This window comes from Ursus americanus, chromosome 6 (genome assembly GCF_024610735.1).
Source record: "Ursus americanus isolate L20-20 chromosome 6, mUrsAme1.1.p, whole genome shotgun sequence".
Taxonomy (NCBI): Eukaryota; Metazoa; Chordata; class Mammalia; order Carnivora; family Ursidae; genus Ursus; species Ursus americanus.
In genome coordinates this window covers 46174317-46192306 of record NC_142132.1, presented here as the reverse complement: position 1 = coordinate 46192306, position 17990 = coordinate 46174317, and the positions used below count along the sequence as shown (strand labels likewise).

Sequence of the window (17990 nt, the reverse complement as noted above, 5' to 3'; positions counted from 1 at the left end):
GTAGGGCACACCAGCTGACTAGAAACGCAGGCAGGATTTCTGTTACAGTCTTGAGGCAGAATTCCTTCTTCTAGGGGAAACCTCAGGTTTTCACGCTTAAGTCTTTTGACCAATTGGGTGAAGCCCACCCACATTACGGAGAGTAATCTGCTTTACTGAAGTCAACCAGTCGTAAATGATAATCACATCTGCAAAACAGCTTCACAGCGACATCTAGACTAGTATTTGACCAAGCAGTTGGGCACATGGCCTAGCCATGTTGACATATAAAACTAACCATCACAGCTTATAATTGATTCTACCCACAGGTAGTAAGCACCTACTGTGTGCATCTACTGGGAGAGATGCTGGAAGTTCTCCATCTGGCTGGGGTGGCCAGACACTTTGTTAAGGACATGCTGGGTAAAGGAGGATTCTTCTGAGCTACCTCCCGGAATCCAAGGACGGCAGGTACAATCTGGAATCAGAAAGCGGCAGCCAGAATTGTTTTTTTTCCTGGTTTCCTGTTGGTGTTTCTCTCGGCACAATGGCTCCTATAGGCCAGCTCCCAGTGCTATTCATTGGGACACAGCCCTTCTAATACTATCCCAGATCTGAATCTAGGTGGCCTTCCACTTCCAAGATCCATTATCATCAAATAACCCCACCCTTTTTTGTCCCTCAGTTTAGATTCCATTCAGTGGGTATCTGATTGTTTCGCATCTATGAGCAAAGAAGCTGGGGGCATGGAGAAGGTAAGGCTGCTGCTTTTCGGAGTTGTGAGCCATGGAAGACAGAGCTAGAAGGGAAGTTGGATATGATGGGTAAACTGGTAATATCTTTGCTTAGGGTAAACCTTCTTGTCTTGGTCAACCCAGGCTTTATCTGGGTTAAAAGTGCAATTTCTGCATCTTGGGGATCTCCTCAGTTCCAGGCAAACTGGGACTCTTGGTCATCCTATCTCTGGTACTCCCTTTCTATTTGGAGGGAAATTGTAAGGTAAAGGGAGATGAAATTACCTTTCCCACTCGTTGATAGGTAGAACATGGGCATATGTGTGCGGTCAAGTAAGGGTCCAGGTTCTATTTGCTGGGGGAAAAAATCCTTTCTCCCCTGATTTACGGTGGCGCTCTTGTCGAACAGCATTTGACCACGTATGTGTGCGTCTATTTCTGGATTCCGTTCTGTTTCTCTGACACATATACCTACCCTTACGCAAATACCACATTATCCGTAGCTTCATAGTAACTCTTAAAACTATAGCTTTGTAATAAATCTTGAGGCTGAATTGCGTGAGTCACACTTTGTTCTTTCTCAATTGTTTTGGCTAATCTAGGACTTTTGCTTCTCCACTTAAATTTTAGAATCTGCTTGTCGATTTCTATAAAAAGCTTTCAGGAACTTGAGATTGCATTGAACCTGTAGACCAGTTTGGGGTGAGTTGACATATGGATACAGTTGAGCTTTCCAATCCATGAAAAAGGTATGATGTTCCATTTATTTAGATCCTCTATTCCTCTCAGCGATGTTTTGTAGATTAGAGAACACCTTTTGTGAAATTTATCTCTATTTCATGTTTTTCAATGCTATTGTAAATGGTATTTTAAAAGTTAATTTTTACCTGTTTGCTGATAAAATATAGAAATATAATTGATTTTTGTGTTTCCATTACCTTATTTTTTGCGACTTTGCTAAAATTACCTTTTAGTTCAAATAGTCTTTTTTGTAGATTCCTTAAGGTTTTATATACATAGATGATCATACCATATGCTAATAGAGACCGTTTTATTTCTTCCTTTCCAATATGTGTACATTTTAAATTTCTTTTTCTTGCCTATTGCGCTGGTTAGGCTCTTCAGTATAATGTTGAATAAATGGGGTGAGAGCAGACAACCTTGTCTTGTTCCCAATCTTAAGGGTGAAATTTTAATCTTTGGTCATTAACTATAATGTTAAGCAAGTATTTTTCCTAGATGTATTTTATCAGGGTGAGAAACTTCTTCATTGTTACTGTTTTGCTGAGAATTTTTATTAGGAATGAATGTTGGATATGTCAAAAGTTTTTTTTTGTGTCTGTTGAGTTGATTATAGTTGTTTCTTTTTTAGCCTGCTCATGTGACAAATTACTTTCATTGATTTTTGAATGTGGAATCAACCTTAAATTCCTGGTTGTTTCTACCCACAGGTAGAAACCCTGTATGGTGATGATAAACCCTGTATGGTAATGATACATTGTCCTTTTTATATATTTCTGAATTCAGTTTGCTTTATTAAAAAATTTAAAAATCTGTGTTTGTGAGGGATATTGGTCCATAGTTTTCTTGAAATGTCTTTACTTTTTATATCAGGATAATGTTGACCTCATAAAAACGAGTTGGAAAATACTCTCTCCTCTTCACTTTCTGGAAAAGTTTGTGTAGAATTGGTATTATTTCTTCCTTAAATATCTGGTAGAATTCACCAGTAACATCTCCTGGGTCCACACTTTTGTTGTGGGCAGATTTTAAAGTACGAATTCAAATTCTTTAATGGATACAAAACTATTCAGGTTGTGTATTTCTTCTCCAGTGAACTTTGGTATTTTATGTCTTTCAAAGAACTTGTTTAATCTAAATTACCAGATTATTGGCATTAAGTTCTTTATAAATTCCTGTGTCTGTGGGATCTGCAGCGATGCCCCCTCTTCCGTGCCTGATATTGGTTAAGTTGTGTCTTTTCTGGCTATTTTGATCAGTCAGTCTGGTGAAAAAATTTATTAATTTTACTAGGGTTTTAAAGAACCAATTTTTAGTTCACTGACTTTTTCCTGTTTCCTGTTTTATTGATTTCTATTATCCCTGTTATTTCTTTCTTTTATTTTTGGATTTAATTTGTTCTTTATTTTCTAGTTTCCTGATGTGGAAGCTTAGACCGCTGATTCGAGATGCTTCTTTTTAAAAAAAATCTAAGTGGTCTATATTATTCTTAGTGCACTGCTTCAGTAACACATCATGGGTTTTTCATGTTGCATTTTCATTTTTCTTCAATTAAAAAATGTCCTAATTCACCTTGTGATCTCTTCTTTTATCTATGAATTGTTTAGAATTGTATTGTTTTATTTCTGAATATTTGAAGGGATTTTTTCCAGACACCTTCCTGCCATTGATTTCTAGATTGATTCCATTGTGGTCAGAGTGTATACCGTAGATGATTCCAAACATTTTAAATTTGTTGAGTTTTTTTTTTTTATGGCTGAGAATATGATCTATCTTTGGTGAATGTTCTGTGTGCACTTGAAAAAAAAAGAGTTCTGCTGTAGTGTGAAGTGTTCTATAAATGTCAATTAGGTTAAGTTGGTCGACAGTGTTGTTTAGACCTCCTATACCCTAACTGATTTTTCCCCTATTAATTTATAAATTACCAGGAGTGATTTTTTCATTAAAAAAACTTCATTGAGATATAATTCATGCACTGTGCAAGTCACTTATATAAAGTGTACAATTAAATAGTTTTGAGTGAATTCACCACTACGTACAAACATCACCACAATTTTGGAATCTTTTCATCACCTCAAAAAAACCTCATGTACTTCAACTGTCACTCCCCTAGATCCCCTTCTCCCTTCCCCAGTCCTTGGCAACCACTAATCTACTTCATGTCTCTATAATTTCTCTATTCTGGACTTTGATATGAATGGAATCACATAAATATGTGGACTTTTGTGACTGGCTTCTTGCACTTGGCATAATGTTTTCAAGGTCCGTCCATACTGTTCCATTCCTTTCTATGGCTGAATGATATTCCATTGTACAGATGTGCATTTTTTTTAATCTGTTCATCTCTTAAGGGACGTTTGGGTTGTTTTCAACTTTTTGCTATTATGAATAATGCTTGTACAAACCTTGAACGTACAAGGTTTTGTGTGCACATATGTTTTCATTTCTCCGGGGTGTGTACCTAGGAGTAATTCCACTGGTCGTTTGGTGACCTTATGTTCAATCCCTTGAGGACCTACCAGCCTGTTTTCCAAAATAGTCGCACCATGTTACATTCCCACCAGCACTATGAGAATTCCAGCTTCTCCACATCCTCCCCAACCTTTTGCTATTATCTATGGTTTTGATTAAAGCCGTCCTGGTGGATGTGAAGTATTAGATATTGTGATTTTGATTTTCATTTCTTTGATGAATAATGATGTTCAGCATTTTTTCTTGTGCTTGTTGACCACCCGTATGTCTTCTTTGGAGAAATACCTGTTTAGATCCTTTGCCCGTTTTTTGGCTGGGCTGTCTTTTACTATTGAATTGTAAGAGGTTTTATATACTCTAGGTACATGCCCCTTATCAGATATATGATTTGCAAATATTTTAAAAGCCCAGTGTTTGGGCTTTGGGTTTCTTTCTTTCTTTCTTTCTTTCTTTCTTTCTTTCTTTCTTTCTTTCTTTCTTTCAGAGAGAGGGCACGCTCCTGCACCTATGCGCAAGCAGGGGTGGGGTGGGGTGGAGGAGAGGAGAGAGGGGGAGGGAGTGGAAGGGGAAAGAATCTCCAGCAGATTCCATAGAGCCCGAATTGGGGCTCGATTTCACGACCCTGATATCATGACCTGAGCTGAAACCAAGAGTTGGCTGCTTAACTGATTGAGCCACCCAGACGCCCCTCATGTTACATCTTTTTAAAATAAGGCTTTAAAAATTTTCTCATTATAAAATATTTGAACATATAGGCAAAACAGAAAATAATATAATAAGTACTCATAGACCAATAATATCTTTTTTTTTAAGTTCCAGTATAGTTAACATACAGGGTTATATTAGTTTCAGATGTACAATATAGTGATTCAACACTTCCATACAATACCCTGTGCTCTTCAGGACAAGCGCCCTCCTTAATCTCCATCACCTATTTCACCCATACCCCTGCCCACCTCCCTTCTGGTAACCGTCAGTTTGTTCTGTATAGTTAAGAGTCTGTTTCTTGGTTTGTCTTTCTTTCCTTTTTTTTTTCTTCCTTTGCTCATTTGTTTTGTTTCTTAAATTCCACATATGAGTGAAATCATATGGTATCTGTCTTGCTATGACTGACTTATTTTGCTTAGCGTTATATTGTCTAGCTCTGTCCATGTTTTTGCAAATGGCAAGATTTTGTTCTTTTTTTTTTTTTTATGGTTGAATAATGGAGCACTTGGGTGGCTCAGATGGTTAAACATCTGCCTTTGGCTTAGGTCATGATCCAGTCCTGGGATTGAGCCCCATGTTGGTCTCTCGACTCAGTGGGGACTCTGCTTCTCCCTCTCCCTCTGCCTCTCCCCCCTGCTCCTGCTCTCTCTTTCTCTCTCAAGTGAATAAATAAAATCTTTTAAAAAGCTTTTTAAAATTAACAGTTGAATAACATTCCTCCCCCCCTTCTTTATCGATTCATCTATTGATGGACACATTAGCTGTTTCCATAATTTAGCTATTGTAAATAATGCTGCTATAAACATCAGGGTGCATGTATCTCTTTGAATTAGTATTTTTGTATTCTTTGGATAAATACCCAGTAGTGCGATTACTGGATCATAGGGTATTTCTGTTTTTAACTTTTTGAGGAATCTCCATACAGTTTTCTACTGTGGCTGCACGAGTTTGCATTCCCACCAACAAAGCATGAGGGCTCCTAGTTCTCCACATCCTCTCCAACACTTGTTGTTTCTTGTGTTTGGACCCATAATGTCTTCATTAAATGTTGACATTAGTGCCTTCTTTGTTTTTATTTAAACACGTAATATACAGTAGAGACCTGCATTAATGCCTTCCTAAAATTTTACTCCCCATCTCTCTCTCAATATGCAACCCTTATTAAATTCAACGCATATGATGCTTATATCCTTGCCATACTGTGATATATATTTTGTAGGCACTATGTTGCTTAATCATTATATGAATGGCATTATACTATATGCAACCTGAATTTAATTTTGTGGTTCTGCATTTTTAAAAGGCATATATTTATATTGTCCAAATGTATTTATTTTTCTTGCTATAGAGTATTACATTATAAACCCATATCATGATTTATTTGTCTGTTTTTCTTTATTGGGTATTTATGCTGTTTCCAATTTTTCATATTTTGAACAGTGTTACATTTGAATAATATTTTCTCGTTCAGTTTTCTCCGGGCACACGTGAAAGAGATTCTGTAAATTATGTACCTGAAGTGCTATTCCTTAGTAATGATGTACAGCATTTTCAACTTAACCGAATATCACCAAAGATCTTCAAAGTGGTTGTATCAGTAACTTCTACCGTCAGCAATTTGTAACAACTATTGTTGCTCCATATCCTTTCCAACACTTGCCTCATCAGGCTTTTTATAAGATTCTTTCCAATCTTGTAGGAGTGAAATGATAGTTCATTCTCGTTTTTATATGCTTGTGTCTAATTAGTGATAAAGTTAAGTATCTTTAATAGGTTAGTTTACTGTTTATGTTTCCTCTCCTGTGAAATGGCTTTTCATATATTGATATGATCAGGTTATTGAACCTGATAGCCATGTGTTAAGCTGGAAGCAATGGAAAATCCACTCACCAGGGGCTTTCCTAGGTAGGGGTTGTTTTCCAACTAAGCAAAAAATCTAGAAATAGGCAGACCTGAACTGGATTATTGGCTCTGTGACGTCATTAATGTTACTGGTTCTTCTTTCATGATCTTAGACGGTGGCTCAGTATTTTGGGTTTTCAGGTGGTTCTTGTGTATTTTAGCATTACATGGAGAATAGGGGGAAGAAAGACTAGGTGTTATTTGTATCAGGATAGCAAACATTTCTCACAGCCCTCTCACTACGACCTTCTTCTTCTTCTTTTTTTTTTTAAGATTTTTATTTATTTATTTGATAGAGAGAGAGGAGGAGAAACAGCAGAGGGAGAAGGAGAAGTAGGCTCCCTGCCGAGCAGGGAGTCCAACATGGGGCTCGATCCCAGGACCCTGGGATCATGACCTGAGCCGAAAGCGGTTGCTTAACTGACTGAGCCACCCAGGGGCCCCTCACCACCTTCTACCTATAATAATTGGCCAGAACTTTGTCACATGGCCACTCTTCCCTGGAAGGGAGACAGAAAATGAGAATTTTAATCAAGCGTATTGCTGTTTTGATTAAACTCTGCGTACTAAAAGCAAGGAAGCAGTGGAAGGAGGGTGGAGGTACCCCTCCTGGTAACTGGTCAGTAACTGATGGCATTTGGGACAATATCTGTTGCTCTTTCTTCTGGTTTTTTTTTTTTTTATCATTTTCTTATTAGTTTATAAATATTCTTTGTATATTCCAGATAAATATTATTATTTTTAAAGATTTTATTTATTTATTTACGTATTTGAGAGAGTGAGAGTGTGAGGGAGCATAAGTAGGGGGAGGGGCAGAGGGTGAGAAAGAATCTCAAGGAGTCTCCCCACTGAGCCCAGAGCTGAAACCAGGAGTCGGACGCTATGAGCCACCCAGGTGCCCCTATTCCAGATAAATAGTTTTTTTTTTTTTTCCCAGTCAAGATTCTGTAAAAAAAAAATGAAGCCCCAATATTTGAGCAGTGATTCGTAAAGCGTGGTCCCTGGATTCCCGGAGGTGTGAGACTGGCCACGTCAACAAGGTTAAAACTGTTCTCACAATAATACTGAGGTGTTCTCTGACCTGCTCACCATGTTTGCACTTGTACTAATGATGCAAAACCAAGAGTGGGTAAATCTGCTGGTATCCTAGGAGCCGTGTCATTGTATTTTTTTCACCATCACACACTTACGGTAAAGTTAATGATGGTTTCACTCCTTGATGAAACGGTAAGCCTCATTCATTTTATTGTCTGACAAAGTGGGAAGTATGCCTACAGCATTTCTGCTGCATATTCAAGTGTCTTCAGGAAAAGGACTGTGGGATTTCTTAGGTCACGTGCTACACTAGCCTCTTTATTCCTAGAATGCCATTTTTACTTGAAGGAAGACTGACAAACTATGTCTTTTGTAAGACTTGGGCATTTGAAAATAAATATAGTGAATCTGTCACTTCAAGAAAAACAACGGATTGAATTTATGCCAACGATAAAATCCCAGCTTTCAAGAAAAAATTAGAATTTTGGGGAAACTTGTCACCAACAGTGTATTAAATTCCCAAATACATAATGGCTTTTCCCATGAGATTCATAGTGATATTAACAAACATGATTTTTCTAATATTAGAATATAAAATATGTGTACATTTGGAATATCTGTTTGACTCAGTGAACCAGTATTTTCCAAAGGACCAATGGATAACATGGCAAGATCATGCATTAGTGAAAGAGTCATTCAAAGCACAAAATAAATCAATGGATTTTTATTTTATTTTGCTTTTTAAAATTTTTAACTTTTCATTTTGAAATAACTTTAGACTTAGGGAAGAGTTGCAAAGTGGTTCAGGGAATTCCCAGCTAGCCTTCACTCAGCTTGCCTGAATGGTAACATCTGGTTACCTTGGCCCATTGATCAAAACCAAGAAATTAACATGACCAGTGAGTTGTCATATAACAAAGTACAATAAATTCATTGATATTTTTTCAGGTTCCACATCACAACTAACTTTTAAGAACTACTATTTGTTTGAGTTTCAACTTAGTATCAAAGATAATTTTCAAAAACTATCTGAAAAACATTCAATTTTTCTCTTTTCTTCTCTTTTCTAACTATATATCTGTGTGAAGTCAAACAATTTTTATATACTTCAACTAAAATCATATATTGCAACAGAGTGGATGAAGAAACAGATATGAGAATCCAGCTGCTTTCTGTTAAGTCGGACGTCAAATAGATTTGCAAAAATGTAGAATGAGGCCACTCTTCCGATTAAATATTTTTGTTCTAGAATATATAGCTATTTTTCATAATAATGCCATACATGTTAGCATGTAATGGATTTGCCATTATTTTAAATAAGCATTAAATTTTTTTTCTGGTTTTAGTTTTGAATATGGTAAATATTGGTAGATATCACTCAAATAAATGAAAGCATTTGATATACTTAGTATTTTTGAAGAATGTAAAGGGGTCCTGAGAGCAAATTAATTGAGAACAGCTTCCCTAAAGGATCCATTGTATGTAATGGGTTAACCTTTCTACAATGCATCGAGGCTAGTACTATCTATGTACCATCTTTGGGAGAACTGAGAAAAATCATCATTCAAATTACGTTTTACAGGGCTTATTTCTTTCACAGGACCCCAGTAGGGAAAGCTTGTTCTAGACATTAATAAGTTAATAGATGTAAAATATGTTGAACCGTGATTAGCAGATAAGTCCTCTGTAGATGTGAGCTGTTATTATTGCTTTAATTAATTGTTGCAATCATTTGACAGTTATGTGTATTCAAATATCTTCTCTCCACTGGTAGCTTAATTTTTAATTGTCTTTATGGTGTGCCTTTTTGTGTAGAAATTTTAAGCTTTAATCTGTATTCAAATTTATCAACATTGTCTCTCATAGTTCATTCTTTTTATGTCTTGTAGAAGAAATTCTTCCCTCCCCCAAAGTTATAATGATGTGCTTTTCTATTTCCCTCTAAAAATTTCCAAGTTTCCAAGTATTCCTTTTCACCAACTCATGAAACTACTCTTGTCAAGATAAACATGACCTCCATGGTGCCAAATTCAGTGGTCATTCCTCTGTCTTCATCCTGTTGACCCATGAGCGGCCTTTGACACAGTCAATGCTTCCTTAATTCCTGAAATTCTTTCTCCCCTTGGCTTCTGGGATATCGTTCTTTTAGGGTTTTTCTCCTGCTCATAAGCTTCTTTGCCCTTGCCTCCTTTGGGGGTCCTCCTCCTCAGTGTTGAAGTGTCCTGGACCTCCAACTTTGGACCTCTTCTCTTTTCTATCTATACTCACGCTCTCTTTGTTCTCACCTAGCTTTGTGGCTTTAAATATCTAGATGCCGAAGACTCCAAAAATGTGCATCTTAATTCTAGCTTCTCCTCTCAACTCCGTTTTGTTCAACTGCCTCTTGGATGTCTAATAAGCATCTCAAGCTTAATTTGGCCCAAACAGAATCATTGATTTCTCCAAGTTGTTTCTTGCATGTGGCCAGCCCATTCATTCTGTTGTTTAAGCTTGGAACGTTGGAGTTTTTTCGTTCTCTTTCTTTCACAGTTCATATCCAGAATTTAAGCACATGTTGCTTTTTCCTTCAGAATATGTCCCGAATCTTAACCACCCTATGCCTCCTCCATCATACCACCTTAGTCCATGAAGAGACTGTCTGCCACGGGACCTGTTTACACAGGCCCACAGGTTTTTTTGCCCCCCATCTGTTTTCCACACATGGGCACAGTGAGCATTCTGAAATGTAATGAGATATGTCACTTCCCCGCTCTCCGCTTCTCCTGGCTCCCATTTCACTCAGGAGGAAATCCAAAGTCCTGACCTGGGCAACAGTGTCTGCCACCTTTGGGGCTGCTGCTGCTTCCCCACCTTCCTTCCCACTCTCCTTCTTGCCCCCATTGACTGCAGCCACAATGGCCTCCGTGCTGTTCCTGGAACTTGCCAAGCACATCACCAGCACCTGGCTTCAGTAACGATCCTATTCACGTCCCTGCCTGGCCCAGAGAACCTTTGTTCTGCTTCACCCAGTAGGAGTCATATTCCTGGTGACCGCTGTTTGCTTCAGGACCAGGTGGAGTCTAAGGCTTCCTCCTCGCTCTCTGCTTCACATTCCTGTTTGCTGTAGATTCCCTGGAGGTGTTTCTTGTACTCCTCTGCATTTTGTCTTGTTATTTTGTATCTATTATTGTTACGTGTTTGGAGAAGAGATGTACATCTTCACCCAGACATCCAAAAGAAAAGCCTTTATGCCAAGAATTTTTCTTTTGAGCCCACTGTTATGTGTGCCTGTAGTTTTTTGGCTACATTTCCCCCTTACATAATATGTAATTGCAATTTTTATTTTTTTCTGAGATTCATAGGTTACCTAGGAGATATTTTATTTTCTTTCTTTCCTTTTTTTTTTTTTTTTTTTTTTTTAGAGAGAGAGTGAGAGAGCACAAGCAGGGTGGGCAAGGGCCTGGGGGAGAGGGAGGAGAGAGAGAATCTTAAGCAGACTCCACGCTCAGCACAGAGCCTGATGCGGGGCCTGATCCCACCACCCACAGATAGTGACCTGAGCTGAAACCGAGAGTTGAACCCCTTTTTTTTTTTAATTTTATTTATTTATTTGAGAGAGAGAAAAGAGATAGTGAGAGAGAGCACAAGCCAGGAGGAGAGGGGGAAGCAGGCTCTTCATTGAGCAGGGAGCCCGACGTGGAGCTGGATCCCAGGACCCTGGGATCATGACCTGAGCCCAAGGCGGACACTTAACCAACTGAGCCACCCAGGCACCCCAAGAGTTGGGTCTTTAAGCGACTGAGCAAGCCAGGTGCCCACTAGAAGATATTTTCTTAATTATTAATTTATTAATGGCTTTTTAAAATGGCTATTCTCCCCATCAATTTCTAATTTTTGTATTATTATTTGGGATTATGGCCTATAATTTTTTTCTCATGATTGCAAGCTCGAAAGGAAAAAAAAGTGTAATCTCAAAGCTTAAGGAATTAAGTTCTATAATTGTTAAATAAATATTTTTGACCATATTATTTAAATCTTCTCTACTAATTTTTAAAATCTACGTGATCCACCAACTTCTGAAATAAATATAGTAAAACTCCCCACTGTATATACACTTTCAGATTCTCCTTGCATTGTTGGGAGTTTTTGTTTGATGCAGTTGTCTGCTATGTTGTATGTTGCATCAAGTTTTAGGACTGTTCTAGTGTCTTTGTGGGGTGCCTCTTTTATTGTCACACAATATTCTTCTTTGTCTTTTTTTTTTTTTTTAAGATTTTATTTATTTATTCGACAGAGATAGAGACAGCTAGCGAGAGAGGGAACACAAGCAGGGGGAGTGGGAGAGGAAGAAGCAGGCTCATAGCAGAGGAGCCTGATGTGGGGCTCGATCCCATAACGCTAGGATCATGCCCTGAGCTGAAGGCAGATGCTTAACTGCTGTGCCACCCAGGCGCCCCCTTCTTTGTCTTTTTTAACACATCTGTCCTTGCATTTGCCCTGTCCAACATGGCCACTCCTGCTTTCTTTTTGCTCAGCTTTTCATGGTCCACTGTCACCTAGCTCTTTATTTTTAACATTTTCTTGTTAAAAAAAAAAAACTGTGGTTTAAAAAAATATTTATTTACTTATTTATTTTAGATAGAGAGAGAGAGACTGCACATGAGAGCATGGGGGGAGGGGCAGAGGGAGAGGGAGAGCGAATCCTAAGTAGGCTCCATGCTGAGCATAGAGCCCGATGCAGGGCTTGATCTCATGACCCTGAGATCACATCCAAGAGTCGGGTGCTTGGGGGCGCCTGGGTGGCGCAGTCGTTAAGCGTCTGCCTTCGGCTCAGGGCATGATCCCGGCATTCTGGGATCGAGTCCCACATCGGGCTGCTCCTCTGGGAGCCTGCTTTTTCCTCTCCCACTCCCCCTGCTTGTGTTCCCTCTCTCGCTGGCTGTCTCTATCTCTGTCAAATAAATAAATAAAATCTTAAAAAAAAAAAAAAGAGTCAGGTGCTTAACCAACTGTACCACCCAGGTGCCCCTCGATTTTATTTTTAATCACATCTGACAGCATCAGAATTTTAATGGGGGAATTAATTCTGTTCACGTTCTTGTGTTAGTGGATATACTTAGGGTTTAGGGCTTCGGTGTTATTTGGTGTTCGTTATCTAAATCAGTTAGGGATGTGCTTGACCTTACATAATGGAATATCTGGCAAATAGTTGCTTAATTAAATCAACATTTCATATTTATATGATCATATTTCATTTGATAATGATACAACTGTATTCTTCCAAGTTCGTTATTTGTCTCGAATGGCGAGCCTCTGGAGGTTACTGAACGAGTTGTATCGGCATAGCCGCGCAGCAAAATCATCAAGGCCCCATCTCCTTCTCTCTCTCTTTTTTTTTTTTTTTTAAGATTTTATTTATTTATTTGACAGAGATAGAGACAGCCAGCGAGAGAGGGAACACAAGCAGGGGGAGTGGGAGAGGAAGAAGCAGGCTCACAGCAGAGGAGCCTGATGTGGGGCTCGATCCCAGAACGCCGGGATCACGCCCTGAGCCGAAGGCAGACGCCCAACGACTGCACCACCCAGGCGCCCCTCCTTCTCTCTTTCTGCTTACTCGCCCTTAGCTGTGGCTTTCTTCCTCATGGTGGCAAAGGTCTTCCCACAATTCCTGGCTTCATGTCCTCATTCCAGGGAGGAGGAAGGAGAAAATAAAAGAAGGGTGAAGGGGTTTTTCCTAAGGAGTCTTCCCCTTCGGTTCAGAGGGGGAAAGCCCTTTACTAGGACTTCTGTTTACATCTACTTTGTCAGAAACAGGGACATTTGGTCTCTCCTACATTGATCCCTCACTAATTCTACTTGTCCTTTGAGGCTGGCATAGGAACTTGCCTCTCCTGATGCTGCGAGATCTCTGTACACCCTGAGCAGATCAGGGTTTTCTGATAAGGGAGGACAGTGGGGCAGAGGGGCGGTGGCTGGGCACTGATGTCTGCTCTAATAGCTGCATAGTGCTTGTTTTCTCTTGCCCTTTACAGATTTTTGCAAGATTGGTAAGCCTCATATCATTTATTTCCCCCCACTATTAATCTGGAAGTTTTATAATTTTAATAGTGTTTTATCAGTCATAACGAAGGCTGTGTTTCTATATTACAATGTGGCTTTTACCATGCAAAAAAGTAACAGTACCCTCCTACATTAGGGAATTAATGCTGCTTTCGGCAATGGATAAACCCTGAAATTTCAGTGGATTAATATAAACAAGGTTTATTTCTTGATGTGGATTGGGGAGCTCTTCTGTGTCACTGGCTTCCAAACACTGACTCATGAATCAGGTTGCTTTTTCCTTGCAGTGCCACCATCTTGGATGAGATGGGCGGAGGAGAAACAGAATATGGAAAAGTCCCACAACGGCAACAGTCGCAGCCTGAAAGGGTACAAATCACCTCCTTTGACATCCATTGTCCAGAATTCATTCACATGGACACATGGAACCAAAGGGGAGCTGAGGAAAATAGTCATCTGGTGGGTTCAGGGAGGGGAAATGGGGTGCCAGACAGCATGGTGGCGGTCACGGGTTGTCATTCTGGTCCCGCCCACATTGTGTTCTCCTCTTCCATATAAATACACTCACCACCTCCTTAAGGGGGTTACCCTCAAGTCCCATGCAATCACTGCCTCCAGCCCAAAGTCCAGTCTGCATGGGCTCTGCATTGATCTCTCTAATGTCTAGATGTGGCTGAAAAGGCATGTCGTCCAAACACCCCCCACCTTTATGACACAGTACTCAGCGGTAGAGCGGGGTGAGAATGTCCACTATGGGAAAGGGGAGCGTGTGAGCCCCACTCAGTCACTAGCTGATAGCATTCCAGCAGTCCTACAGGTCCGGCTCTATGGCTCTCCTGCCCTGGCAGTGAAGGGACAGCCTTCAATAAAGGTAGGACTGTGCCCTTCGGGAGGCTCCTCCTTGTTCGTCGTTCCCCGTGGCCTCATCTGAAGTGAGTGTTGAGGACCACGCGCTCCTTGGACCAGTACAGCCTTTGAAACCGGCCGCCTGTTCTTTCATTGAGGTTGGGTACCCAAGAGTGGCTGATGTCTTGAACAATCAAAGGCTTTTTTTTAGTCCAGACTCAAAAACTTAGGAGGCTTCTGATCTGATTGCTTCGTGTCCCTGTAACCACATCTAAAATTCTTTTCTAGACATATTTTGCAAGTTGACTGTAATTCTCTGCCTCTATTTCCCTGTGGCTCTCCTATCCTAACCAAAGGGCATCTATCTATCTATCTCAGGCTCTTTGAAAAATCATATGAGGGATTGCACTCTAAATGCACTTGTGTTAGCCTGACTCCTCTGAGGAGTACTGACAGGATGGGGTGACACAAACAAGGGCTTAATAAATAAAGTGGGAGGGCCATTGTATTGCAACAAAGTCTGACCTTGAGCGAAGGAGGTGCTGCAGGCAGAGGTGTTCTAGGCAGGGTGGGGGCGGGGGGAGGTGTTCTAGACAGCCATGCAGCCCAAGGGAGTTTGTCAGGGGGTCATCGATGTTGCCCATCCGAAGAGTCTGCTGTCTCCCAGGAACGGGCCCACCATGGTCAGTCAAAGGCTGGGAGCCACGTCTGGGAAGCATGGCCAGGGTCAAACACAGGAACGCAGGAACTGAGGTGCTTGCTGGGTTCTGCTCCTTGCAGCTGGATGTCGGTGGAGCACATGCTCATGGCCGCCACAGTGTTCTGTGCCTTAGGTCACTTTCTTCACCTCAGCAGTTCTCTTGGGCTCTGTCACGCAAACTTTAAAAAATCCCCTCTCTTATAATTTGGGCCCTAGAAGGAGGTGGTTTATCCAATCCTACAAAGTCCCAGATTTCTGTCTTCTCTCTATTCCCTTTCGTATTTACTTGCAAAGCACTCAATTCTTTCTGGAATTCATTTCTTTCTCTTAACACCCTGCTGAACACAGCTGCTAGCAAGCAACACGCACCGCCAATGTTCTGTTTTCCAATCTCTTGCCTGAGAGTGGCAGGTTTGGAAGGCGTGAGGGTCTGCCTTTCCAGTTACAGCATCTGACAACGTTATCAGATGTTTTGCTCTTGTATTAACAGGGATCCCTAGCCATTCATTCCGCCTGCGGCTGAATGCCACCTCACTGCTAAGGCAATGACACATAGTTGATATTTCTGTTCCAGCACTACCCTGCTTTGGGGACAGATGTCCCTTTTAGTCATGGTAATCCACGGAATCTGTGGCAACGGGCAAACCGAGAAATCTCAGTGGCTTTAATACAACACAGGTTTATTTCTTGCTCGTGTTACAGGCTGATGTGGGTCAGGAGCCTCGGCTGTGTATCTTGCAACACTGTCTCCAATTCCTTGTTTCCAGCCAGTGGACAGGAGGGAGAGCTAGAAGGCGCAGGTGCGCTGTCTCCTGCCTTTCTGTCTGCTGAAGATCTCCGAGGCGCTTGGCCGCTCTCGGCCGCCGACGCCGATTCCAGCCTTGGGCACCTGCTTCAGCGGGCTGATTTGGCAGCTGTGCTTCTCCCTGGAGGGAGTGGGAGGGAGAGGTGGAGGTGGACCTGCACTCGGGCGGATATCTTGCTGGAATGCTTTTTGCAGATGACAGCGTTCTGTAGAGAGGTGTGATGGTCGTGCATCATCGGCCCGTCTAGCTCCTCCGGGGCTCATTAGAACTCAGACCTGTTTCTTCTTTCTTTCTTGTTCCTCCTGTGAGGCAGCAAGCGACAAGCACATTCAGTGGCTCCTGGGGGCAGATGGTGACGTCTGGGTCTGGATCATGGGAGAAGGCCCCGGCGACAAGCCCTATGAAGAGATCTCCGAGGAGCTCATTGCCGAGAGGGCACGGCTGCAGGCACAGAGGGAGGCCGAGGAGCTCTGGTGAGAGGTGCAGATGGGTCTTGGGCGGGGTGTGAACACAGAGCCCAGGCCGGGTCCAAGCTGAGGGACGACAGGTTGTGGGTGGGAGGGAGGCGGTGCCGGGCAGCTGGTTGACCCGGTTGAGCGCCACCAAGATGAGGTGACCAAAGATCAGAGTCTTTATCAGGTAGGTTTTATAGGTTCAAATCCTGGCTCCACTGGTGAGTAGTGAGCTGATCTGGGGTCTCAGTTTTCACATCTGTGGTGCGGGCATTAACACTCTTTTCATCTGGATGTAGTTTGGATTCACTGAGATAATACAGATGACATGCGTTTCCCGTATTCCTCACTGAGTTGTCTCTGGGACTATAGAGGAATTTGGATTCACTTTTGTCGTCTGTTTGTTCCTCTTCCTTTTAGCTGCATTGCCACACACAATGTGGATAGTTGAGCCTCCAGTGAGATTTGGAGTCAGACTTCTCTCGTAAACAACTTTTAACTTTTTTTTTTTTGCCAAGCTTGGAAATCCATATGAAACTGATTTCAAGCTTTTAAGGACAATATTTTAACTGTAAAATTGTAACAATAACTCAAGACCCAGCACCTAAGATAATCACAGTGAGCATTTGGGCAACACCTTGATAAACTGATTAATATAGAGTCACAATGTTATTTAAGATTACTATATGGTACCCATTATGAGAAACCCAACTTATTGGTCCTGTTGATGAACATTTAGGTTGTTTGCCAATTGTTATGTTATAAAAATCCTCTGATGAACATCTTCTACCTACACCTTTGTGAACTTGAATAAGAGAAAGGACTTCTGAGTCCTTTTTCCCCTGGCTTCCTGAACAATTCGGTTGACTTACACTACCATACAGGAGAGTGACAATTTTGTCCCAACTTTGCAAGCATTGAGTTTTGCTGCTCTTGGATAGTGGCCATTCTGATAGACCAAGAAATAGTGCTCCTGGTTTTTATTTGAAGTCCTGTTGTTATGTGGTCCTTCAGTTTCCTACATGAGCTCATACCTGCTGGTTTCTCTTGCAAGGAGACAGAAGGAGGCAGAAATCACCAAGAAGTTTCGGGATGCTCTGGCCAATGAGAAAGCCCGGATCCTGGCAGAGAAGTGGAAAGTAGAGATGGAGGACCGGAAGGCTGCCAAAGTCCTGGAGGAACGCATCCGTGAGGAGTTCAAGGTGAGCCAGGGTGTGGGGCATCTGTGTGTGGCCACCATCCCCAGCTCCCAGGCTATTGGCGCCCATCTCTGGTTTGGCCATTGGTTGGTACTGAGAGCTTTATAAGGACAGAAATCTCACATGTCTGAGCGGGGAGGAATGTGACACCCCATTTGGGCCAATCCACTTCTCACTGGACAGATGAGGAAACTGTGTTAGACAGAGGAAGGGACTTGCCAAGGACGTCGTGTGTGTGGGGGGGACAGAAGCAGGATCAGAACTCAGACCTTTTGCCTCCCAACCCAAGGGGCATGAAAAGGGGCCCAGAAAGTGCTGAGCCTGTGGTCAGAGCAGCCTGGGATCCAGTTCCAATTCTCCTGGTTAGTCCTGTGGGA

General features: G+C 41.5%; 1 protein-coding gene across 3 annotated transcripts in view; it reads left to right on the top strand.

Moving 5' to 3' along the window:
- The window catches only part of SH2D4B (SH2 domain containing 4B), an 86010-nt gene that overhangs the window by 10278 nt on the left and 57742 nt on the right, over positions 1 to 17990 (top strand). The window contains exons 1-3 of one of the 3 annotated variants that reach the window (XM_087862981.1): positions 15049 to 15956; positions 16276 to 16435; positions 17469 to 17616. In XM_087862981.1, the coding sequence (XP_087719107.1) occupies positions 15863 to 15956; positions 16276 to 16435; positions 17469 to 17616 (402 nt within the window). In that variant the 5' untranslated portion in view covers positions 15049 to 15862. Of the gene's footprint in view, positions 1 to 15048; positions 15957 to 16271; positions 16436 to 17468; positions 17617 to 17990 lie in introns of those variants that run through there. The other 2 variants (XM_045783564.2, XM_045783565.2) reach the window with 2 other exon arrangements.